The sequence below is a fragment of the Aphis gossypii genome, chromosome 3 (genome assembly GCF_020184175.1).
Source record: "Aphis gossypii isolate Hap1 chromosome 3, ASM2018417v2, whole genome shotgun sequence".
NCBI lineage: Eukaryota > Metazoa > Arthropoda > Insecta > Hemiptera > Aphididae > Aphis > Aphis gossypii.
In genome coordinates, this window is record NC_065532.1 from 20,257,018 (window position 1) to 20,284,674 (window position 27,657).

The 27,657-nt window shown below is 23.2% G+C and overlaps 2 protein-coding genes across 5 annotated transcripts; both read left to right on the forward strand.

The window, feature by feature from the left end:
• Positions 1–1,544: 1,544 nt before the first annotated feature.
• LOC114119880 (myrosinase 1-like) lies at positions 1,545–27,655 on the forward strand. Of its 4 annotated transcripts, none has more exons than XM_027981604.2 (12): positions 1,545–1,711; positions 1,775–1,867; positions 3,972–4,243; positions 4,331–4,465; positions 4,589–4,711; positions 4,810–4,999; positions 5,158–5,255; positions 5,322–5,463; positions 5,724–5,866; positions 5,954–6,088; positions 6,236–6,339; positions 6,456–6,824. In XM_027981604.2, the coding sequence occupies exons 1-12, from the start codon at positions 1,690–1,692 to the stop codon at positions 6,574–6,576; spliced, it is 1,578 nt and encodes a 525-aa protein (XP_027837405.2). In that variant the 5' UTR covers positions 1,545–1,689; the 3' UTR covers positions 6,577–6,824. The 4 variants fall into 4 exon arrangements, with proteins under 4 accessions (XP_027837405.2, XP_050059090.1, XP_050059089.1 ...); XM_050203133.1 differs by lacking the exons at positions 1,775–1,867; positions 3,972–4,243; positions 4,331–4,465; ... (6 more) ...; positions 6,236–6,339; positions 6,456–6,824 and adding exons at positions 16,986–17,078; positions 17,945–18,216; positions 18,305–18,439; ... (6 more) ...; positions 20,203–20,306; positions 20,442–20,568 and having other exon boundaries at positions 1,559–1,711; XM_050203132.1 differs by lacking the exons at positions 1,545–1,711; positions 1,775–1,867; positions 3,972–4,243; ... (7 more) ...; positions 6,236–6,339; positions 6,456–6,824 and adding exons at positions 16,762–16,914; positions 16,986–17,078; positions 17,945–18,216; ... (7 more) ...; positions 20,203–20,306; positions 27,520–27,655.
• On the forward strand, positions 7,306–21,163 carry LOC114119879 (myrosinase 1-like). The gene is made up of 13 exons (XM_050203134.1): positions 7,306–7,456; positions 7,514–7,606; positions 8,892–9,163; positions 9,252–9,386; positions 9,541–9,663; positions 9,755–9,944; positions 10,071–10,168; positions 10,249–10,390; positions 10,643–10,785; positions 10,875–11,009; positions 11,193–11,296; positions 11,432–11,568; positions 20,576–21,163. Exons 1-12 carry the CDS (start codon positions 7,435–7,437, stop codon positions 11,550–11,552), a joined length of 1,578 nt encoding a protein of 525 aa, XP_050059091.1. The 5' UTR covers positions 7,306–7,434; the 3' UTR covers positions 11,553–11,568; positions 20,576–21,163.
• Positions 27,656–27,657: the final 2 nt, after the last annotated feature.

The window sequence follows — 27,657 nt, forward strand, 5'->3', positions numbered from 1 at the left end:
GGAAATTGCTTTGGATAAGTAATTTATTATTATAGCACAATGCGTTATAGTTTCGTTTTATTTTGTACATATTATTATGAGTTGAAGAAAAAAAAAAGATTATGTCTACAATAAGGGGTATTAGGTACATAAATCTAAAATATAGGTATTTAATTCTTGCCACAATTCGGTTATCAATGATTTTGACAGGGTTAATTTCACCAAAAATACAGTGAAACCTAGATGACTTGAATTTTAAATAAGTCAAAATTTTCGATAAATCTCGGCCCCTGCATTTCAATATATATGACATTTGTGATAAATTTTCTCAATAAATCGAAATCATTCGAGTTGAATTTTAGTTTGTAACTCGAATTCTTCAATAAAAATTGCCAAAAGTTACTGAAATAGTGAAATACCTATTATAATTACATAGTATATATTATTATGTGCGTGTATTATTATTGATACATACAGTCATACACTGACATAATTATAATAACGATAATCTATATATTGAAAACCAATCAATTTTACATATCAATATTTACTCAATTCTTAAAAGTTAAAATACACGGTTGTAAATGGAATAAATAAATAAATAAACATATATAATTATAACATAAAGTGTTTGTATTATAAAAAATATTTTCGATAACTCGTTTTTTTTTTTTTTTGTCCCGGACTGATTCGAGTTATTGAGGTTCCACTTTAATTATAAAATGTATTATTGAATTTGATTCCTCTAAATAGACACCTACAACAATTTTTTCTATGAAAATTAAATATCTAATGTGGATTATTAAGTTTGTATAGGTTCCATACAATTAGTATGAACTAATCCAAAATACTTAAAGCTAGCAGTCATATAAACTCAGTATAATTCAATTTTCTTTATTATGTATTGTTATTTAATTTAATTTTAATACTATAAAGAATTTAGTTCTGTATAAAAACTGTTCAATTTTATTACTTTATTCACAATTTATTTACATTAAAATATAACATTATTATTCTGGTAGATACTAAAATAGTTACAGATAAATTATAAATCGAAAGATTTACATTGTTGAGTTAAAAATTATTATTTGCCATTTGATGTTTACAAGAAAAATTTAATTTTTATAAAGAAGTCCTTTATCGATAACTATTGTTGGTTATAAACTATATACTGCATATATAATACTGTATTTTTAGTTACATTATTGTTTGTAGAATTTACTTAGTTCAATAATACACAACTCTATGTTTCATTTAATTTATCCATTTATGGTAATAATAATATTATTTTTATTTATGTACATTTGTAATTTTTACCTAACTCAGTTTTGATACTATAATATTTCTACTTTGACGTTTATATTATATTTCTAATTAATTTAAAGACTAATATTGATTGACTATTCTAAAAAAAAGTCAAGCTCTGATAATAAATTATACTAATATTATCTGAATATCAATTAAAAAGTTTGTAAATCATCATTTTTTTTTTTATTTTTTATTAGTATTTCAGACGATTATCAATTTTATATTTAAATAAAATGAAGATAAGTCATATTCATTTAATATAAATATAACCACATACAATTGAATACTCTTCAACGTTCGTCTACTTTGATGTTCTGAACTTCATATAACTAATCCTTATAACTTAAATCAAATTCTAAGACTCATTCGACAAATTTTTTATTTCTATTTCTTCTGGTAAAAATGGCTAGTGAAAAAGCAAAACGTAAGATATTTTTACTAACCAAAAAATAAAAAATAAATTAAAATGTTTAAAAATAATTTTCAGCTGAGAGTTTCGTATCGACAAGGCAGTTTCCTGAAAATTTTCTCCTTGGGACAGCGACTACAGCTTTTCAAGTAGAAGGAGCTTGGGATGAAGGTAAGTTACTTATTTATTATTATTTATTTTATTATTTTTTTAAATTTTCTACTACAATAATAATAATAATATATATATATATATATGTTTTAACATTATGATTTACTCTCTAAAATGAATATAAAATGTCTAACTACAAAAATTTATATTTATAGTAGTATTATAATACAAATACAACTATACATTTTATTGAAACCCTATTAATAAAGATTGATTTTTATAATTAAAAATGTTTATATTTTAAAAAATAATTTAACAAAGCTAATAAACACAAACATTTAAAATTAAAAAGGGTGATCAAGTGGGTAACGCTCTGCTGTACGCTAATAAAAAGACGTATACATATGTATTTCTATAATTTTTGAAACATTTAACACTATCTCAAAAGGAACTTTGTATTACATTTTTTCGATTTTTTTTGATTTAGTCAAAAGAAGTTAAAACCGTGTATATCAAATGCCTATAAATAACCTTAAAATTTGCAAAATATTTTGAAAAAAAAAATATGTAAAGACAATTTCAATCTAAATAACTGGTGAAAGTTTCAAGTACATACGACTTATACTTTTTGAATATTAACAAATATTTAAAAATTATTTGAGGATTAATCGTTATTGTTATGCAATATCGTAACAACTTTAAAATTTAAATTGAGGCGCTCATAACATTTTTTCTTATTATAACATTTGAGTTTTCTTTAAAGTTATTTGGAAAAAAACTTAAAGTAAACTTTGTCTTGAATTTTTTAACTTAAGATATAAATACTTAATATTTTATGAATTTTCAATTAGTTAACTTGCAAATTTTTGCGATTTATATACATTTCGTAAAAATTTGAACTTTTAACAGTCCTAAAAAAAATTTTTTGAACTACAATAAGAACAACTTATAAGAAACCTTGAATTAATTTTTCAAGGTTTTATTGGACATTAAATTTTTTTTTGACATTTAAGAAAAAAATAGGTATATAGAAAAATTGAAAATTTCTGTTGTGTATAAATAATTAAAATAAAGCTCGAATATTTTTAAAATTTAACCGTATATATATATTTAAACATTTAGTGATAACTTCAAGGATTTACAGTGATTCTTTTTTGAGTAACAACAATGTAAAAAATAGATTTTGTCAAAAACTAAATTTTCGTAAAAATACCGCTTTTCAGTCATTTTTTTGTGGTCCTCTCCGACGCTTTTGAAAACTACTGAACAATTTTTACTTTTAATATCAATAATGCACCAAGGATATTCAATTTGCTACCAGAAACCAATTCTAGAAGTTTAAAATTGTAGTATTATTTGGACAAGTTATCGTGACATAGATACAAAAAAAAACAAACTTTGTAAAATTAATACATTCATCACTCCGTTCAGAATCTAAAAATTACATATTTTGTACCTTCATAATAATAACTCTATATTTTAGCAAAGTTAATGTATAGGCATAAATACGTCTATCATGCAATATTCATATATTATATTATGCATTTACATATTAAAATTAAAGTATATATTTAATTTACATTTGTAGTTATAATCAGTAGTCTTTCTCACAGTTTATAATTTTTTTAAATAAATTATGAGTAGGTACAATTAATATTGTGTTTCCATTATTTGTTAAATCGATATTATCTACTTTTAAATTATAAAAATTATTGTCAAAATAACTAAGGCAGTATAGAATTTGTTTTTTGGAGTAAATAAAAAACTTATAATTTAATACTAGGTACTGAAAAAACAATTTTTGTTTTTATTTATTATAAGAAAAGGGGATGGTGCTAATATTATAATAAATTGGCTTCCAAATTTAGTCAAATTAAACTTGATACCTACTAGGAAATTATATTATCCTTTAATAAGTTCAATCTAAAGTATATTGGTCGTATAGGGGTTATTATAACATATCATTTACTTCTTCTCTAACAGTACGGAAATATCGGTAACATAGATTAATATTAACATTGATTTAGCTCGTAAAAATCTAAAAAATAAATAAATTTGATTGAAAATTAAATGATACATTTGACTATTTATTTCAAAAATGAAAAATACTAAAAGTTTAGAAATATATAATTTGTTTTAATATATCTAACATATTTAATCTCAGATAAGGCAGAATCAATCTGGGACCGTTATTTACACTCAAATGAAGCAAACAAGTCGTTCAGATACTTCTTAGACTTACCAGAGTCGGTAATTGAAGAACACATACAGAAAGGTGTTAAACCTAGATTAGCTGATGTGTATAAGGGCATGGGAGTATACGAATTCCCATCATCTGCAGTTGAAGATGGTACTCATTTTAATTTCGACGGAGATGTTGCTGCAGATTCGTACCATAAAACAGATATAGATGTCAAACTTCTTAAGGAATTGGGTGTCAGTTTCTAATAACAAATTAAATAGTTCTAATTATCAATGAAAATTGTAATGAGAAATTATTTAAATATTAAAGCTTTATTTCAGGTTAAAGTTTATCGATTTTCTTTACCTCCGACTAGGATTGTTCCAATGGTTCATGATCATTTAGTAGGAAATGCAGGAATAGATCATTATAATAATCTAATTGACAAATTGATCGAAAATGGAATCACACCAATGGTATCTATACATTTCTATCGTATATTACAGTATTATCATAAATATTTTAACAAGTAAAAATAAAAAAAAATACTAAAATATGGACATTAGCATTAATTTAAAATAGCAACAATTTTTATTTAGATATCGTTGGTCAATTATGATATGGGCGTTGTTTTCAATACTATTGGAGGACTAACAAATTCAGTTAGTTATATATTTTATCTAAATTATGCAAGACTCTGTTTCGAAAAATTTGGAGACAGAGTAAGTACATATGCAAATTATAATCATATATTGAATATATATTTTTATGTTGTATTTTATCATTAAAAAAGTCTGAACAACTAATTACGATTTATTAGGTGAAACATTGGACAACGTTTCCAGACTTACATTTAGCAGCTGAAGGATATTCTTCTGAGCATTTTGCACCTGGTTACCAAGAACCAATATTTGGTGGATATTCCGATTATCAAGTAGTATATCACTATATTATGACTCATGCAATGACTTATCACTTATACAATGAAGAATTTAGAGAAAAACAAAATGGTAAGCTATTTTCAAGAAGTATATGTCTTTACTTATAATCAATCTAGTTAATTATTACATTTTATAAATTACAGTTGTATATATATTATATAATATTATATTACATATTATATATTAAGTATTTTACATTAAAATAATTTATATATAATTTGTGTTAGGACAAATAAGTTTAACCATGGATGCAATGTGGTTCTACCCAAAAGACCCGAATAATCCTGAACATCAAAAAGCTGCTGAAAATGCACGAATGTCAACAGTAAATATTCGATAAAATATTTTCTAACACATTTTAATATTCTTAGATAACATTATTTTGTTTTAGTTTGGTTTGATAGCACATGTATTAGCCACGGGAAAATACCCAGAAGAATTTTTAGAGTCTATTTATAGGACTAACAAACGAGAAAATATACGGGCCGAGAGAGTTAAACAATTTACAGAAAAGGAACAAGAATTAATTAAAGGTAGAAAACTATAAAATGTCAACATTTACGATTTAATCATTTTCCTTCTTCCTACTTAAAAACTTCGATTCTATCTTATTTTTTCAGCAAATTTGAAATTAACTTATTTTCTGTGTTAAAAATCTAGCCCTTAAATTCACAATAGATATTATTTTTAGTCATAATGTTTGCATGATATGAAAAAAATTATTTTACCGAAGTTTCAAACATTATTAAATATATTTGAATATAACACATAAAATGTTAAACTATTGTTACAGGGGCATATGATTTTATAGTAGTTAACTATTATAAGAGTGTAAAAGTACGACCAATGACCGATGAAGAATATGTCGCTGAACTTAATCTCAAGAGAAGAGATCGAGGATATACCATGGACCTACATAGTACTACAGAAAATGAAGTAAAATAATGATATATTTTTTTTATTTTGAGAATTAAGCAACTATACTACATTAATCATTGAAACATTTGATTCATATTATTCAAGGTTTATGAAGGATTTTTAAATATCTTAAAATGGATTAAAAAGGAAATGAATAATCCTAAAATATTTATTGGAGAAAACGGATTTCCCGAGGAAGAAGGCATTGACGACAGTGAAAAAAAAATAGCTTACCACACAGTAAGTTGCATATAATGCAATTTATATAATTTGAAATTTTTTGAAATTTTTTGGATTTATGTATATGAACATCGCGTAACTAGATTATCTTATATTATCTAGATTATCATTTCTAAACTGATAGTGTAACGACACTTTGTATTTCAGGGCATTTTAAATAAATTACTTGAAGCATTGGATGAAGACATAAATGTGTTTGGATACTGTGTTTGGTCATTTTTAGATACACTCGAATTCACTTTCGGTTATTGGTAATCATTTCATTTGAATACATATATTTTTTATACAATATTATAACTTTAAAATAAATAATACCTATAGATATCCCATGTGGCATACTACTAAAATTTATAATTTTATGTTGTAGGAAGAAATTTGGAATTTATGCTGTAGACTTTAATGATGAATCAAGACCACGTTCAAAGAAAAATAGTTTTCCATTTTTTCAACAATTGTTCCAAACGAAGAAATTGGAAATACAAAATTAAAATTAAATATGAAGATAATGTTAAACTAATATTCTTGCATATTTTTATCCAATAGTTCGAAATTACAACTTAACTTGTGGGAAGGTAGCATAATATAAACTTTAAATTTATTTTTATAAATTGTGGTAATAATAAGTGGGTTTTTAATTTAAATAAATTGTCAGTTATTATACATTTTTTAAATTGTACTTAGATTGAACTAAATTGTATTTTTTTTAAGGAATAAATAAAACTGCTTATAATCTAACTATTACAGTAGTATTATTTGTATATCTATACACCTATATGACCTATGTATCCACATATTGTATAAATAAATAAATCTCAAAATATTTAAATTTTATTTATCTAAGTATTATACTGAAATATTTACTAATTAACAATATATAATTTCAAGTATCATTTAATTTACCATGGTTTTTTATAGTATTTATAGTTTTTGCTTAACCCAGTTTTGATAAACTTACAAAACAATCAACTATAATATTTTCGCTTTGGCATTTGTATTATATTTATCGTTAATTTCAATATTAGTATTAATTAGATGTATGAAAATAAGCAGAGCTCGATAGTAATAAATTATACTGATATTAACTGAAGACTAATTAGTGAGGATATAAATCATCAATATATTTTTGTTTTTGTTTTTGATTAGAAGTATACAATATTATTAACTTTATCTTGATACGAAATGTAGAATAATGATATTTACTTTAGGTATATAAATATAACTATGTACAATTTAATATTTATCGGCATTAATTTACTGCGGTGTTCTAAACTCTGTAGAATTAATCCATAGAATTTAAATCAAACTCAAACATTCATTCGAAATATTTTTCAACTCTTTTGGTAAAAATGGCAAATGAAAAAGCAAAACGTAAGATATTATTTTAAAAAAAGTGTAATATAATTAATGTTAAAAAAAAAATTTCAGCTGAGAGCTTCGTATCAACAAAGCAGTTTCCTGAAAATTTTCTTCTGGGGACATCAACTGGAGCTTACCAAGTGGAAGGAGCTTGGAATGAAGGTAAGATTCTTTATATTTGATATTCTTAGATTTCAAATATTCTACTATCATAATTATAATATACTTAAATTTTAATATTATAGTTTACTTTCTAAAACGTATATAAAATATCTTTTCTATTCAAATTTATATTAACTGTAAATTTAAATATAAAAAATATAAAAACTATAAGGAAAACTAAATTGAAAGACTTGAAACAACAACCAGGTAAATCCCCTATTTTTAAATAATCAGTGCTGATAAAAAAAAAGTTTCATTCATTCGATACTAAAACTATAACAGTTAAATTTTTCTATGTAAACATGTTGAAAATAATGCTGTGGACTTTAGTGAAACCTTTTTTTTTTTAGACACAAGTTGTCCAAAGTTATAAAAAATATCGGTTAATCTGGTTGTTGCACCAAAAATATTGTTTTCTTGAGAGTATACTCAGAGTCATTTAAAAAAAAACTGCCAAAAAATTAAAAATTGTAGTTTTATTACTTTGAAATATAACAAATCAGGACCTCATATTTTAAATTGTTTTATGAAAAAACAAGTGACATAAAATGTATTATATTGACAACAATAAAAATAAAAATTGTTTCGTAAAATTACTAAACATTTTTAAATATTATATTTAATATAATGTAAATTTTATACTTAGATACATTTATCCCAACATTATACAATATACATGTCATTTGGATATTTATTTATTTTTAATGGGCTATCTTTATACTATCGATTTCACAACTTAAAGTTAATTAATGGGTAGATACTTACAATATCATGATTTCATTTGCAGGCATTATTCCTAGAATATTATAGTATTTTATTGGAAAAACCACCGTATTTTTAAATCATCTTTTATAGTACATATTCTACCAATAATTGTAAAAATAACTAAATCAGTATTTGAAAATTAAAATAATTAAATACAAAAGTAACTACCTAGTACCGGTAAAAATTTTATATTTTTATTTTTTATAAAAGAGAGGGTGCAAATGTTATTATAAATAAGCATCTAAATTAAGCCGAGTCAAACTATTAATACCTAATATAGGGAATAATATATAATTCTTTAATATATTTAGTCCACAGTATTGGGGTCTTACGTTGTATTATATATAAATTAGTCACCTAATCCTAACAACATGGAGATATCTGTAATATAGATTAAACTTTTCAAAATCTAACAAATCAATAAATTTGATATAATATGAATTATGATTATGTAACATTATTACTATATTTTCAAAAACAAAATATATAACTATACTTTATATTAAATTTTTAATTGCAGATAAAGAAGAATCAATATGGGACCATTATTTCCATTCCAATGAAGCAAATAGGTCTTTCAGATACTTTTTAGACTTACCAGAGTCGGTAATTGAAAAACACATACAGAAGGGTGTGAAACCTAGATTAGCTGATTTATACAAAGGGATGGGAGTATACGAATTTCCATCATCCGCAATTGAGGATGGTACACATTTTAATTTCAACGGAGACATTGCTGCGGATTCGTACCATAAAACAGATATAGATGTCAAACTTCTCAAGGAATTGGGTGTTAGTTTCAAAAACAAATACAATAATTCTAATTTTCAATAATAATTATAATGACAAATTCTATAATTGTTAAAATACTTTATTCCAGGTTCAAGTTTATCGATTTTCTATTGCTCCAACTAGAATTATTCCAAGAGTTCATGACAATACACCAGGAAATAAAGGAATAGCTTATTATAATAATCTCATTGACAAATTAATCGAAAATGGTATCACACCAATGGTATGGTATATAAACAATTATTAAGTCTTATCATAATAGTAAAATAAATATTATAACAAAATGAAAAATTAAATATATTTTTAAAAAATTGACAAAATGTGTATGCACCAACATTAAATAAAGACAATAAAAGCACATTTAAATCTCGATTTAGGTAACGTTGTACCACTATGACATGGGCGAAGTTTTCAATAAAATTGGAGGATTAACAAATCCAGTTTCTTATAAATTTTATCCCAATTTCACGAGAATCTGTTTTGAGAATTTTGGAGATAGAGTAAGTTTATTTGTAAACTATATTTATATATGTTTAGTATGAATAGTATCTTATTATATAAGTTTGAATAATTAATATTATGATCTATTAGGTAAAACATTGGACAACGACTGCAGAAATACATTTAGCGGCCGAAGGATATTCTTCTGAGCATTTTGCTCCTGGTTATCAAGAATCAATATTTAGTGGATTCTTAGATTATGAAGCAATACATAACTGTATTATTACGCAATCTCTGATGTATAAATTATATAATGACGAATTCAGAGAAAAACAAAAAGGTAATTTATAACATACCAATGTGTGTTTGTTCAAAACCATTTTAGTTAATTATTACAATTTACAAACTACTATTTAATGTTGTGTATATGTCTACCAAATAATAATTTATACTTGTTATCTGATAGGAGAAGTAAGTTTAACTATTGATGGAGTATGGTACTACCCAAAAGACCCAAATAATCCTGAACATCAAAAATGTGCTGAAAGCGCACGAATGTCAACAGTAAATATACCTTAAAATATATTTTTTAACACATTTTAATATTCTTATATTAAATTACATATTTTAAAATTATGTTTTAGTTTGGTTTAATAGCACATATATTATCCACGGGACAATACCCAGATGAGTTTTTAGAGGCTATTGATAGGACTAACAAACGAGAAAAAATACGGGTCGACCGAGTCAGACAATTTACACAAAAAGAACAAGAATTAATTAAAGGTATGAAACTATGACGTATCAATTTTTTTTTTATCAGATACAAATATACTATTAAAATACAGTTATAAAATATTCATAGTTCATTTCAGTAATATCAACATACAAAAATAATATTTAATTGTGTTAATATAACCATCACTTTGTTAACGTTGTTTTAAAATATACATTTACTATAGTAACGATAGTTTTGTCAAGTAGATAGTTATTTAATAGATTTGAATTATAAAATATCTAAACTTTAAATTGTTATAGGGGCATATGATTTTATAGTGTTAAACTATTATAGTAGTGTAAAAGTACGACCAATGACCGATGAAGAATATGAAGCCGAACCTAATCTCAAAAAAAGAGACCGAGGTTTTATCATGGACTTACACAGTACTACTGAAACTGAGGTGAAATGATAATATATTATTCTATTTTTAGAATTAAGCAACTATTCTACATTAATCAATTTTTCATATTTTAAATCTTATTATTCAAGGTTTATGAAGGGTTTTTAAACATCTTAAGATGGTTTAAAGAAAAAATGGATAATCCAAAAATATTTATCGGAGAAAACGGATTTCCCGAGGAAGAAGGCATTGACGACAGTGAAAAAAAAATAGCCTATCACACTGTAAGTTGTACATAATGCAATTTATATAATTTATAATGTTAGGATATCTTATTGAGAAAATTAAACTATAAAAATATTAAACATTGTTTGTATTAGAGTATTTAAACATCACGTAGATCGTACATCCAATATCTATAAATTATCATTTATTAACCGATAGTGTAAAAATAATTTGTGTTTCAGGGCATTTTAAATAAATTACTTGAAGCGTTGGATGAAAACATAAATGTGTTTGGATATTGTATTTGGTCGTTTATAGATACACTCGAATTCACTTTCGGTTATTGGTAATCATTTCATTTGAATTAATAATTTTCTCATACAACATAATAACTTTAACATAAGTAACTCGTTTTACAGTCTGCAGTAGGTACTAACGAATTATTTAAGATATTACATAGATTTTTAATTTTATGTTATAGGAAGAGATTTGGAATTTATGCGGTAGACTTTAATGACGATTCAAGACCACGTTCAAAGAAAAATAGCTTCCCATTTTTCCAACAATTGTTCCAAACGAAGAAATTGCAAATAAAAAATTAATATTAAATAAAAAAAAGTATATTAAAGTAATAAACTTACATTTTTTTTCCAATAGTTCAAAACTACAACATAATATTATATGATAACTTTGTGAAGGTAGAATAATATAAATTTTAAATGTATTTTTAGAAATTGTGGTGATTATTAGTGGGTTTTTGATTTAAATAAATTGTCAATTATTATATATTTTTTAAATTGTACAACAATAATACACAGAATGTTATCAATGTATCTACAAAAATAAATATATTTTACATGTCAAACAATTTTAGATTTTTTGCTATTTTAAAAATGTACATAATTGAAACTTGAATCAGCGATTTAAATTTGCATTATCTTCTTATGTATAAACTATCAAAATATTTTGCTGTTTTTTTAAGTTATTCATAGGCATTTGGTATGTTCGTTTTTTTTTTTTAAATTGTTTTTTATTACTTTAAAATATTAATTTTTTCTTTTTTTTTTTTAAGCATTATTTCTTAATTGTGGAATTTCTATTATATTATAAAATAAAACATTATACATTAAACTTTCTATAAAAATTATTTTGTTTTGGATCATTGTTATTTTATATATTTATAAATATATAACTGCTGTTAATTAAAAATTAAATAAATCTAAGTATCTAACATAATATAAAAGTACCTGATGAAATTGTATGTTATAAGATGAAAGATTTTAGGATTTATCATACCAATCTCAGCAAACGAATTCAAACATAAATTTAATTATCCTTTGCAGAGATTACATGTGTACTTAAAGTATCACAGTTTTTAAATAATAAATTTTTATTTACTTATAAATTAAAAGTCGTTAATAATGATAAAAAAAAATATAAAAAAAAATTATAAAATTAAAAATGTAAGTTACGATCGATTTGTTGGTCATTCCTGATTAGATGACACTGGTTTATTTATTATATTAGAGTTAACAAAAATCGTTTTTATATTTTAATTCCTTATGATACTAACCACGGAAATCACATATTTTTACAATCATTTATGTTTATTTCGAAGGTAGAAATACATATCGCTTAATTTTATTTAGTTTGATTTTGTATATTTATCGACGTAAAATAATTCCAAACTTGATCTGTCTGATAAAAAAAAAAAATAATAATAATAAATAATACGCATTTCAAGATAAGCTGAAATTGCACTACACTATATAATACTACCATTACATAATAATATTATACATATAGAACGCATAATATTCTATAACTGAATATAATAATAGACACTTTGCTAATACCAAAAAATACAGATAACCAAAACATTTCGAGTAACACACAGGATCATATCAATATAGGTTGAAGATAATAAAATAAAGTAAGTATATAATACTAAGAATTTAAATTGCGTAGTGAAATATTTACGAATAAACACGTTTTGCATAAAACTTTGTTCACTAATGCTCGAAACTCTTACATTTTTTAATGGATTTTTTGCAGGTTTGTACTGATTTGAAATTAAATTATTATTTTTTTTTATACATAATATATTATGTACAATCGTGATACACGATACTGGTTGTCCGCTAAGTGACAACTATATGAATATTACGTGAATAGAAAGAGGAGAACATGTACAAAAAATTAGTGATGCTCAACGATATATTTTCAATTATCGATATCGAAAAACGATATATAAATATATTTTATAAAACTATTAAAAGTTTTAATACAATTTAAAACTAAAAATAATACTGAATATAATATTAAATACAGTTTATTTTTTATTGATTGGTTTTTTTTTTCATTGATATTTCTAATAATAAAAAAAAAAGTTTTCTAATCATATTATTTTAAACAAAAAATTAAAAATTAAATATTGAATTAAAATTACAGGTAGATTGTTTGATTTTCATCTGCCATATATACGTCCGAGTTTTGTATAATTGCTTCCTGATAATATGCTTAACTTAATTATTATTTAGCTAAAATACATATTTAATATATATTTTAAAACAAATAGTTGATTGACTTTGTCTGGTGATAACCGATTTTTTTTTTTTTTTTTTGAGTTTCCCCTTAGATGGTTGTTAAGTTATAAATGCGATATGTGTACTTCTAAATGGGAAGAAAACATTTTATTTTCATTTTTTTCACAAATTATTTCGTAATAGATTTAGTTATGAATGTTATAAATTATAACTATATTGATTAAGTACCTAGTATTATTGTGCTTGAAACTGACATTAAAATATAGTCCTCTCATTACTTTTATATTCAATATCATAATAATATGTTATACGTGCAACGTGCATATTATTTTAATCATTAATTTCTATAGTTTATTAGTTGTGCCGACCGTAGATACGTGCGCGGCACTTCAAGGCAATTACACTGTGGTTATGAAAAAAGAAAACAATACAACCTTACTTTTTCGATTATATTTTACCGCCTACTCTGATATGTCCAAGTAATTATACGGTAACAAAGTGCTTTTATTATAATAAGACAGTTTTGACTGCGTGTTCATCCAATATAACATGATCTATAAAATGATGATCATAAGTGTAATGTTCTGCATAGAATCACATAGAACAGAAATAGTATAAATTAAAAATATATCTGCTTTAACTATTCGAAAAAAATTGAGTGGAAAAATTCAATACTTTCATGTACGATATTATCATAGTTATTTATATATCGTAAATAAATAATGTCATTGGTACTGACAAATTTATAATATTAAAAAATCGAAATTTGAAACCATGAGAAAAAACTGGCTAAACTCGCCTTCACGATTTTTTCAAAATATTCAAACTATAAAAATCGAAATAACATAACATTAACTGACTTTGGAATAGATTTTAGAAACTCTTCAAACCAAAAATATTATATTTAATTCATTCATAAATAACCATGTTCAATTTTAATACAGTTTATAAGTTTGGTAGTTTTGTGCCAGTGTATTTTAAAAATATATTTAACTGAAATTAAATAAATTATTAAATTTGTATACATATTTTCGTATTTATAATTTTTAGCTTAAGATAATTAATACCAGACATTTTTATTCAACTTGTTATAAACATAATTTATAAGAAGGAAAGTAGGTAACCACTCCATACAGTATATGTCGATTTCACATGGTTATCAAATTATATTCACTGTAAATTATTTACTGTATTTGAATTAAATAATTAATCATTTCATACAAAAAACTAATAGTCCATATATTGATACTAGATTTATAAAGGCATTATAGGTATTATTTTATTTTTAATAATATGGTATACTGAATTGTGCTAAACATTGCATTATCATATAATATCTTTTATTGATATTTAATTATTAAATTATAGTATATTTATATTACACATATTTGCTATTAACTTTTGAATCAATAAATTAAAATTTCATTGCGACATTAAGTATATGATATAAAATATAAGTAGGTACGTAAAAGTATCAAATCACCACGAGTAATAGTATTTAATATTACAACAAAATAACTAAAATATACGTAAAAAAAATGTATTTTATTTTTAATATTATGTCATTTTGAATTATTTTTTTCCAAAAACATTGCATTGGAATATAATACCTTTTATAATTATTTAATTTTAAAATATAATATATTCTTATCACACATACTAAACATTTGAATCAAAAACAATTTATTGTACAACTATAGAATCATAATAAAAATATACAATAAATGAATAAAATAAAACCAATTTAAATATTTTTTAAATTTTATAGTGACATTGTGTATAAATATAAAGTATAAGTACATAAGAAAATCAAATCGGGATAAGTTATAGTATTTAATAGGTATTACAATAAAATAACTAAACAAATGATTATAACAATAATTATTCTTCGACTTAAGTTTATCTAAATAAACTAATATAATTAAAACTATTAAGATAGTTAAAATCAACAGATATAAATGTTAGTTGTAAATGTGAACTTGGAAAATAAATTAAATGTGCATTATTTTTGCTAGTTATTCGAAAATTAATACTTATTTAATATGTATTAATAAATTTAAAAGCACAATAAATATTTACACTAAGAGTTACGAAAACCAATTGTAAAATTCACAAATAAAACATAGGATAATATAGAGTTCTTACTTCTTATAAATATACAATTTTCTATAATTAACGACTAGTCAAATACAATAAATTGTATATTAAAATTTTATTTATAAGTTCTGTTATTTTAAAATGTATAATAATAAAAAATTGGTAGTCACCTACTGTATTATGTACTTAAAAATTGAATTGAAAATTTATTGAATACACTGGAAAGTACGTTTATTAATTATAGGATTTCAAATGATTTCTAGACTAAATTTCTAGTATTCACACTTTCGATAATTTAGTTTCAACCATTAGACTACCCATTAACTTAATTTTTTTTTTATTAAAATAAAATTACATACTCTTATATATTGCATCTTAGATTAATTTAACTTACAAACTACTGATTAGTTTGAAACGATGTAAAAATTCTGTACATTTTGAAAAGACTTAATTTTATATTCATTAACCATTAGTATTTTAACTGGCGATGATTGTTATAACATATATATATGATACAAAGTTTAATAATTTTAAACTAGATAAACACATTGGTATAAAAATTAATGAGGAAGTTATAAACATTAAAATAGTAAATTAAAAAAAGGATAATAATTTATTTAACGATAATAAGGTATATTTTATGTCATAAAACGTTGTAACATGAATCAAAATAATAACAATTTAATAAAACTGCCTGTAATCTAACTATTATGATAGTATTATTTGTATATCTATACATCTGTATGATATATGTATCCACAAATTATATAAATAAATAAATCTCAAAATATTTACATTTTAATTCATCTGAGTATTATACTGAAATATTTACTAATTAACAATATATAATTTCAAGTATCATTTAATTTACAATGGTGTTTTATAGTATTTATAGTTTTTGCTTAACCCAGTTTTGATAAACTTACAAAACAATCAACTATAATATTTTCGCTTTGGCATTTGTATTATATTTATCGTTAATTTCAATATTAATATTAATTAGTTGTATGAAAATAAGCAGAGCTCGATAGTAATAAATTATACTGATATTAACTGAAGACTAATTAAAGAATAAGTAATGCATCAATATATTTTTTTTTTTTTTTTTTTTTTGATTAGAAGTATACAATACTCTTAACATTATCTTCATATAAAATGCAGAATAGTGATATTTACTTTAGGTATATAAATATAACAATGTACAATTGAATATTAATCGACATTCGTTTACTGCGATTCATAGAGTTTGAATCGAACTCAAACTCTCATTCGACATATTTTTAATCTCTTCTGGTAAAAATGGCAAATGAAAAAGCAAAACGTAAGATATTATTTTACACATATCCGATAAATATTAAGTTTAATATATTTAATTATTAAAAAAAATTTCAGGTGAGAGCTTCGTATCAACGAAGCAGTTTCCAGACAATTTTCTCCTCGGGACATCAACTGGAGCTTACCAAGTGGAAGGAGCTTGGAATGAAGGTAAGATTTTTTATATTTGATATACTTAGATTCCAAATATTCTACTATTGTAATTATAATATACCTAAATTTTAATATTATAGTTTACTTTCTAAAACGTATATAAAATATCTTTCCCATAAAAATGTATATTAACTATAAATTTAAATATAAAAATAAATATAAAAAACTATAAGGAAAACTAAATTGAAAGGCTTGGAACAATAACCAGGGAAATCCATGATTTTAAAATGGTCAATGCTGATAAAAAAAAAACAGTTTCATTCAGTCGATACTAAAACTATTAGAGTTAAACTTTTCTATAATTAACATGTTGAAAATAGTATTGTTGACTCAGAATGTAGTTAAACTTTTTTTCTTTAGACAAAAGCTGTCCAAAGTTTAAAACCTATCAATTTATCTGGTTATTTCCCCAAAAATATTGTTTTTTTGAGAGTATACACACAGTAATTTTTAAAAAAACTGCCAAAAAATTAAAAATTGTAGTATTATTACTTTGAAATATAACAAATCAGGACTTCAAGTTTTAAATTGTTTTATGAAATAACAAGTGACATAGAATGTATTATATAGACAACAATAATAAAAAAAAATTTTGTTTTGTAAAATTAATAAACAAACTATGTTAATATTTATCGGATTTATCTAGTTATTTAATACAAATTTATAATTTTTTCCTACACAATAATTCACGGAAAAGTTCATTTTTGAAATAAATGGATTTACCTGGTTGTTGTTCCAAGCCTTTAAATTTGTTTAAATGAAAATTAAATGAAATGGAATAAAACAAAAAATAGTAAAATCTTAGTACTTAACTTCAAAAACAAAATATATAATTATACTTTATTTTAAATTTTTAATTACAGATAAAGCGGAATCAATATGGGACCATTATTTCCATTCCAATGAAGCAAATAGGTCGTTCAGATACTTTTTAGACTTACCAGAGTCGGTAATTGAAAAACACATACAGAAGGGTGTGAAACCTAGATTAGCTGATTTATACAAAGGAATGGGAGTATACGAATTTCCATCATCCGCAATTGAGGATGGTACACATTTTAATTTCAACGGAGACATTGCTGCGGATTCGTACCATAAAACAGATATAGATGTCAAACTTCTCAAGGAATTGGGTGTTAGTTTCAAAAACAAATACAATAATTCTAATTTTCAATAATAATTATAATGAGAAATTATATAATTGTTAAAACAATTTATTCTAGGTTCAAGTTTATCGATTTTCTATTGCTCCAACTAGAATTATTCCAAGAGTTCATGACAATACACCAGGAAAAGAAGGAATAGCTTATTATAATAATCTCATTGACAAATTAATCGAAAATGGTATCACACCAATGGTATGGTATATAAACAATTATTAAGTCTTATCATAATAGTAAAATAAATATTATAACAAAATGAAAAATTAAATATACTTTTAAACAATTTCGATTTAGGCATGTTTATACCACTTTGATGTTGGGGAATGTTTCAATAAAATTGGAGGATTATCAAATCCAGTTTCTTATAAATTTTATCCAAATTTCTCGAGAATCTGTTTTGAGAATTTTGGAGATAGAGTAAGTATATTTGTAAATACATATTTATACACTATATTTATATACTATTAGTATGAAAAGTATCTTCTTATATAAGTTTGAATAATTAATTATGATCTATTAGGTAAAACATTGGTCAACGGCTGCAGACATACATTTAGCGACCGAAGGATATTCTTCTGAGCATTTTGCTCCTGGTTATCAAGAATCAATATTTAGTGGATTTTTAGAATATGAAGCGATACATAACAGTATGATAACGCAATCTCTGATGTGGAAAGTATACAATGACGAATTCAAAGAAAAACAAAAAGGTAATTTATAACATACCAATGTGTGTTTATTCAAAACCATTTTAGTTAATTATTACAAACTACTATTTAGTGTTGTGTACATGTCTACCAAATAATGATAATTTATAAATGTTATCTGATAGGAGAAGTAAGTTTAACTATTGATGGAGTATGGTACTACCCAAAAGACCCAAATAATCCTGAACATCAAAAATGTGCTGAAAGCGCACGAATGTCAACAGTAAATATACCATAAAATATTTTTTTTTAAGACATTTTAATATTCTTATATTAAATTACATATTTTAAAATTATGTTTTAGTTTGGTTTAATAGCACATATATTATTCACGGGACAATACCCAGATGAGTTTTTAGAGGCTATTGATAGGACTAACAAACGAGAAAAAATACGGGTCGACCGAGCCAGACAATTTACAAAAAAAGAACAAGAATTAATTAAAGGTATGAAACTATGACGTATCAATTTTTTTTTTATCAGATACAAAATATATACTATTAAAATACAGTTATAAAATATTCATAGTTCATTTCAGTAATATCAACTTACAAAAATAATATTTCATTGTATTAATATAACCATCACTTTGTTAACTTTGTTTTAAAATATACACTTACTACAGTAACGATAGTTTTGTCAAGTAGATAGTTATTTAATAGATTTGAATTATAAAATATCTAAACTTTAAATTGTTATAGGGGCATATGATTTTATAGTATTAAACTATTATAATAGTGTAAAAGTACGACCAATGACCGATGAAGAATATGAAGCCGAACCTAATCTCAAAAAAAGAGACCGAGGTTTTATCATGGACTTACACAGTACTACTGAAACTGAGGTGAAATGATAATATATTATTCTATTTTTAGAATTAAGCAACTATTCTACATTAATCAATTTTTCATATTTTAAATCTTATTATTCAAGGTTTATGAAGGGTTTTTAAACATCTTAAGATGGTTTAAAGAAAAAATGGATAATCCAAAAATATTTATCGGAGAAAACGGATTTCCCGAGGAAGAAGGCATTGACGACAGTGAAAAAAAAATAGCTTATCACACTGTAAGTTGTACATAATGCAATTTATATAATTTATAATGTTAGGATATCTTATTGAGAAAATTAAACTATAAAAATATTAAACATTGTTTGTATTAGAGTATTTAAACATCACGTAGATCGTATATCCAATATCTATAAATTATCATTTATTAACCGATAGTGTAAAAATAATTTGTGTTTCAGGGCATTTTAAATAAATTACTTGAAGCGTTGGATGAAAACATAAATGTGTTTGGATATTGTATTTGGTCGTTTATAGATACACTCGAATTCACTTTCGGTTATTGGTAATCATTTCATTTGAATTAATAATTTTCTCATACAACATAATAACTTTAACATAAGTAACTCGTTTTACAGTCTGCAGTAGGTACTAACGAATTATTTAAGATATTACATAGATTTTTAATTTTATGTTATAGGAAGAGATTTGGAATTTATGCGGTAGACTTTAATGACGATTCAAGACCACGTTCAAAGAAAAATAGCTTCCCATTTTTCCAACAATTGTTCCAAACGAAGAAATTGCAAATAAAAAATTAATATTAAATAAAAGTATATTAAAGTAATAAACTTACATTTTTTTTCCAATAGTTCAAAACTACAACATAATATTATATGATAACTTTGTGAAGGTAGAATAATATAAATTTTAAATGTATTTTTAGAAATTGTGGTGATTATTAGTGGGTTTTTGATTTAAATAAATTGTCAATTATTATATATTTTTTAAATTGTACAACAATAATACACAGAATGTTATCAATGTATCTACACAAATAAATATATTTTACAAGTCAAACAATTTTAGATTTTTTGCTATTTAAAATATGTACATAATTGAAACTTGAATCAGCGATTTAAATTTGCATTATCTTCTTATGTATAAACTATCAAAATATTTTGCTGTTTTTTTAAGTTATTCATAGGCATTTGGTATGTTCGTTTTTTTTTTTTAAATTGTTTTTTATTACTTTAAAATATTAATTTTTTCTTTTTTTTTTTAAGCATTATTTCTTAATTGCGGAATTTCTATTATATTATAAAATAAAACATTATACATTTAACTTTCTATAAAAATTATTTTGTTTTGGATCATTGTTATTTTATATATTTATAAATAATATATTTATATTAAATCTTATTTTATTATAGAGCTTCATAATAATTTACTATAAATTTATGTTGAATTGATTTATTGATTAATTATATTTTGTGATAATTAGATGGGACCTGCTTTTATACTAATATAAGAGTTAATAAAAGGTGTTTTTATATTTTTATTCATTATGTTACAAACCACAAAAGTTAGGTATAGGTACTATATATTAATACATTTAATGTGTATCTCAATGATAGCATTGTAATACATTTTAGCTTTGTTATTTAAATTTGAGATATTTGTCAATGGTAAAATAATTCAATACTTAGCATGATAAAAATAAAAAATAAATTTAAAAATATATGCATTTTAAGATAGTCTGAAATTACTCTATACTATTATGTGTCTATTACATATGAATATAACTATTAAATACATAATATTTTAAAGCTGAATACAATTATAGACATTCTAATAATATCAAACAAATAACCAAAAATTCAAAACAAAACACTAGTGCACATAAATATGTTGAAAATAGCAAGCTATTGTAGTAATCATATTATAATACTAAGAATATGAATTACGTCCTGAAAATATTTTAGCATAAACACGTGTTGCATAAAGCTATTTTTTCTCAAGTATTTGACATGCATACATTTTTTTTTTTAATGGACTTTTTGCAAGTAGATACTGATGAAAAATATTTTTTTTTATTAATATTACCTATAATTTACAATTGTGATATGTTACTATAGTTTTCAACTGAATGACAGACTACATCAATTTTATATGAATAGAAATAGGAGTAATATACAAATAAAATATACCAATAATTATAAAAGTATAACAACTCAGTACCTATACAAAAATGTCTTAACTATTTTAAAATATATTATATAGTTTTTATAAAATATTTTAAAAAATATAAATCAGTATCTATTGTTTTTTTTTCTTGGTTTTAGAGTATAAGAAAATTGATTTTATAGAAAACTGGTTTTGCATAAAAATTTGTGTTGTTTCTTTTTATTGTACCTTTCAGAATCTAATATGTCTAAATAATATGTATGACTGTGTAATTTTGTATTTAAAATTAAAGTACCTATAGTATAATAGATTATACTATTACTAAAAAACATGATCATCGTTTAATCAATCGTGATAATATTGTGAAGAATATAATTATTTTTGTATTAATTATATATTCCAATTTTTGTTTAGCTTTAATGATTTATTTTCATACAAATTATAAAACTAATAATTTTAATTGAATTTTCGATCAGCTTTATAATCTTAATTTAATTTAAATTACTATTCTAATTAAATCAATACATGTAAATCATAGTTATAAATAAGAACTTGGCACATCAATCGAATGTGTTATTTTCACTAATTAATCGGAAATGAATATCCTACCTACTTAATTATTATGTATTAACTTAACATAAACGATGATGAAATAGTTTAAATTCGAGCAAGAGGCTGTAAATAAATCAACAGTATAATATTTTAAAATTCTAAAATACTACATAATATATACCTACCTACAAGATATATTCCTTCAATATGATAACTTATTTAATTATAATCTTGAAGTACAAGTAAATTCGATAATAGACTGTTTTAAATTTTTAATACTTATAAATCTAAAATTTATTGACAAGTGTTTTGATTTGAAAAACTAGACAACCCAAAATATGGAAGTCACCTACTGTATTACGTACTTGAAAATTACATAAATCATTTATTGAATACACTAAAACACGTTTTAATTTAAGAACCATGATTTCATATGGCTTAACGTTAAAATTTCTTTTAATCAGTCTTCTGGATGATTTAGTTTCAATTAAAACACCTATAACACACATTATCTGAATTTCATTTATTAAAAATTAAATTACATACTTTGGTACATAGTGTCTAAGATTAAATTACTTACACTGAATGATTTATTTTATTAATTTAACATTTACAACTGCTAATCAATATGAAAACACGTAAAAACGTATTAAATAATTAAATATTAATCAAAAATACATAATTACATAATTTAATTTACAATCTGCTATGATGATTTATAGGAATATTATTCTTATTTACGTATGGTTATAGTTTTTTCTTAACACACTTTTGATAAACCTACTAAATAATTAATTATACAATTTTAGCTTTGATGTTTGTATTATATTTTTTATTAATTTAATACTAATATTAATTAAAAACAAATGGCGCTCTAATAATAAAATACACTTATATTACCTAAATATCAATTAAAGGTTATGTTATTCATCAATATTTTATATTTTTTTTTGATTACAGTTTTAGACAATTATATTTTTTGTCATCTTTATACAAAATACAGAATAATGATATTAACTTTATATAAATATATCTATACATATACAATTGAATATTATACTTTGACGATAGTCTACTCTAGAGTTCTGAATTCTAGAGAATTAATTCTTAGAATTTAAAACAAATTCAAACACTCATTCGACATATTTTTCATCTCTTTTGGTAACAATAGCAAATGAAAAAGCTATACGTAAGATATTAATTTTAACAAAACCAAAACATAAAAAATTTAATGAAAATGTTTTAAATAAATTTCAGCTAAGAGTTTCGTATCGACAAAACAATTTCCTGACAATCTTCTCCTCGGAACAGCGACTGGAGCTCTCCAAGTAGAAGGAGCTTGGAATGAAGGTATATTCCTTGATAATTAATTTTCATTTATTCTTAAATTCCCTGATACAATAATATTAATATACTTGTATCTTAGTTTGAATTATTGTTAGGATTTATTGTATAACCCATAAAATAATTCATTTATATCTAAATATTAATTTTAGTTAATTATTTAGAAAACAAGTTTCAAACTCAAACTAATTAACTAAATTTTAATAGTTTTTTATTATTTGAACTAACGACGTTTTAAATAAATTTTACAAATTACTGTCAAAATAACTAAAGAAGTATTTGAAATTTTTTTTAGAAGAACATATTTTTATAATTTATAAATAAACCATACCGTAAAAAAAAAAAAAAAAATATTTGTAATAAGGAAGGAGGAGTTTTTAATATGGTAATATAACGGGTTCAAAAATAAGTAACATTAAATCTCGTACCTAATAGGAGATACGTTTATCCTATTATATGTTTAGTCACAAGTATGGGGGTCTTAGGGTTTTTATATAATATTATTTAATTCTTAGCAATAACAGAATGCAGATATTTTTTATACTCTATAGGGATTATGGAACACTAAATTAACTTAGAAAGATTGATCGAAAACATAAACATGGTTTAAATGATCTATCTACTAATTATAAAAATAAAAAAATAAAAACTTTAGAAATTTATATTTTATTTTTATTATAGATAAAGCGGAATCAATATGGGACCATTATTTCCATTCCAATGAAGCAAACAAATCGTTTAGATACTTCTTAGATTTACCAGAGTCGGTAATTGAAAAACACATACAGAAGGGTGTTAAACCTAGATTAGCTGATGTGTATAAGGGCATGGGAGTATACGAATTCCCATCATCTGCAATTAATGATGGTACCCATTTTAATTTCAACGGAGATATTGCTGCGGATTCGTACCATAAAACAGATATAGATGTCAAACTTCTTAAAGAATTGGGTGTCAGTTTCTAATAACAAATTAAATAGTTATAATTATAAATAATAATTATGTAATAATCAAAATTTGATTTCAGGTTCAAGATTATCGATTTTCTATAACTCCGACTAGAATTATTCCAATGGTTCGTGATAATTTAGCAGGAAAAGCAGGAATAGCTTATTATAATAATCTTATTGACAAATTAATCGAAAATGGAATCATGCCAATGGTATTTATAAAATGTTATCCTATTATGATATTATCATAAATATTATAACAAGTAAAATAAACGAAATTCTTAAATTATAGGCATACCCACTATACGTATCATTATTAACTAAAAAATTTAAAATATTAAAGTGCATTAAAATCTTAATTTAGGTTTCACTGTACAATTATGATATAGGGAAGGCTTTCAATAAAATTGGAAGACTATCAAATCCGCTTACTTATCTATATTATCCAAACTATGCGAGAATCTGTTTCGAGAATTTTGGAGACAGAGTAAGTTCATACATTAATTTGAATTATATAATATTAATATTTCGTATTATACCTATACCTAATAATATTTAAGTTTAATAAACTAATTATGAACTATTAGGTGAAATATTGGACTACGTTTCCAGACATACATTTAGCGAATGAAGGATATGGTTCTGAGCATTGCGCTCCTAGTTACCAAGAACCAATATTTGGTGGACATTCAGATTATCAAGTATTGCATCATTTTATTAATACACATGCAATGGCTTATTAATTATATAATAATAAATTTAAAGAAAAACAAAAAGGTAACTATTATATTTAACAATACATAAGTTATATAATAACAGAAGGCTTATGTCAAAGTTATCTAAATGTAAACATTACCCACCATGAATATTATTAAATGTTGGCTATAATGTTAACATTAACAAATAATATGATCTTTGCCAAGCATTTTTGGATAATGTCTTAACAACATACAAATTTATCATGGTAAAATAAAATAATTTAAAATTAATAATAATATCAAGTATATTTGAGATAAAATTAGTTATTACCTTAAAATACATAATAGCTTATTTTTCATTTTTAATAACCTGACCTACTAATGATATAATATATTAAAAAATAATATTTGTTATAAATATTTATATTATATTTATTTATAATCAATTAACTTAATTCTTACCCACTATTAATAACCTTTGTGTACATATCTATTACATTATGATAATATTAATATGTAATTTGTGTTAGGACAAATAAGTTTAACTATTGATGGAGTTTGGTTTTATCCAAAAGACCCAAATAATCCTGAACATCAAAAATCTGCTGAAAATGCACGAATGTCAACAGTAATTATTCGATAAAATATTTTTTTTAACACATTTTAATATTCTTAAATTAAATTTCATATTTTAAATTATGTTTTAGTTTTGTTTAGTACATGTATTAGCCATAGGAAAATATCCAGATGAATTTTTAGAGTCCATTTATAGTACTAACAAGAAAGAAAAAATACGAGTAGATCGAGTTTCAACAATTTGTAAAAAAAGGACAAGAATTAATTAAAGTTATGATCCAATGATTTGTAAAAATTATTTTTTTATTAAAAATAATTAATATACTAGGAAAAAAAAGTTATAAATATTCAAAGTTCTTTTAGTTATGTAGTAATTGTCTAAAAAAAAAAATTATTATATTAATATTCAATAAGTTAACTATGGCTTAACATAGTTAACATAATATTAGTAACTTTGATTTAAAATAAAAAGCTGATAGCTTCGAAAAATACATTCAATATATTCATCATACAATGACAACCTTTCCTTCTCAGTGCAATACACTTTCATTTTATTATCTTTGTTCATTCAATGAATTTAAACTCTAAGATTTATTTAATGTCTTAATGATCTAGCCTATGACAAGAAATAAAAGATACTATGTTAATGATCCAAACCCCATTAAATAACTTTGAATATTAAACTAAAATATCTAAACTATTGTTACAGGAGCATATGATTTTATTATATTCAATTATTATAATAGTATAAAAGGTCAACCTATGACCAATGAAGAATTTGACGCTGAACCAAATATCAAAAGAAGAGATCGAGGATATTTCATGGATTTACATAATACTGAAGAAGCTGAAGTAAAATGATAATATATTTTTATATTCTTAGAATTAAGCAACTATATTATATTATATTAATCACCGATACAATCAATTCATAATATTCAAGGTTTTCGAAGGATTTTTAAATTGTTTAAAATGGATTAAAGAAAAAATGAATAATCCAAAAATATTTATTGGAGAAAACGGATTTCCTGAAGAAGATGGTATTGATGAAAGTGAAAAAAAAATAGTTTATCACACAGTAAGTTGTATACGTCCTATAATGCCTTTAATATAATTTATATTTTTATCATTTCTTATTGGTAAAATTAAACTATAATAATATTAAACATTTTTAAATTTTCGTATAGAAACATCTCGTAGACAGATTATCTAATATCTAGATTATAAGAGCAATTTTTGTTTTAGGGCATATTAAATAAATTACTTGAAACGTTGGATGAAAACATAAATGTGTTTGGATACTGTGTTTGGTCATTTTTAGATACACTCGAATTCACTTTCGGTTATTGGTAATCATTTTATTTGAATACATATTTATCTTGTATAATTTAATAACTTTGACATGAAACATAACTTTAGGTAAAGATGAACTGTTTATGATACGACTTAAATATTTAATTTTATGTTATAGGAAGAGATTTGGAATTTATGCAGTAGACTTTAATGACGAATCAAGACCACGTTCAAAGAAAAATAGTTTCTCATTTTTTCAGCAATTGTTCCAAACCAAGAAATTGCAAATTAAAAATTAGAATGAAACAAGAAATAA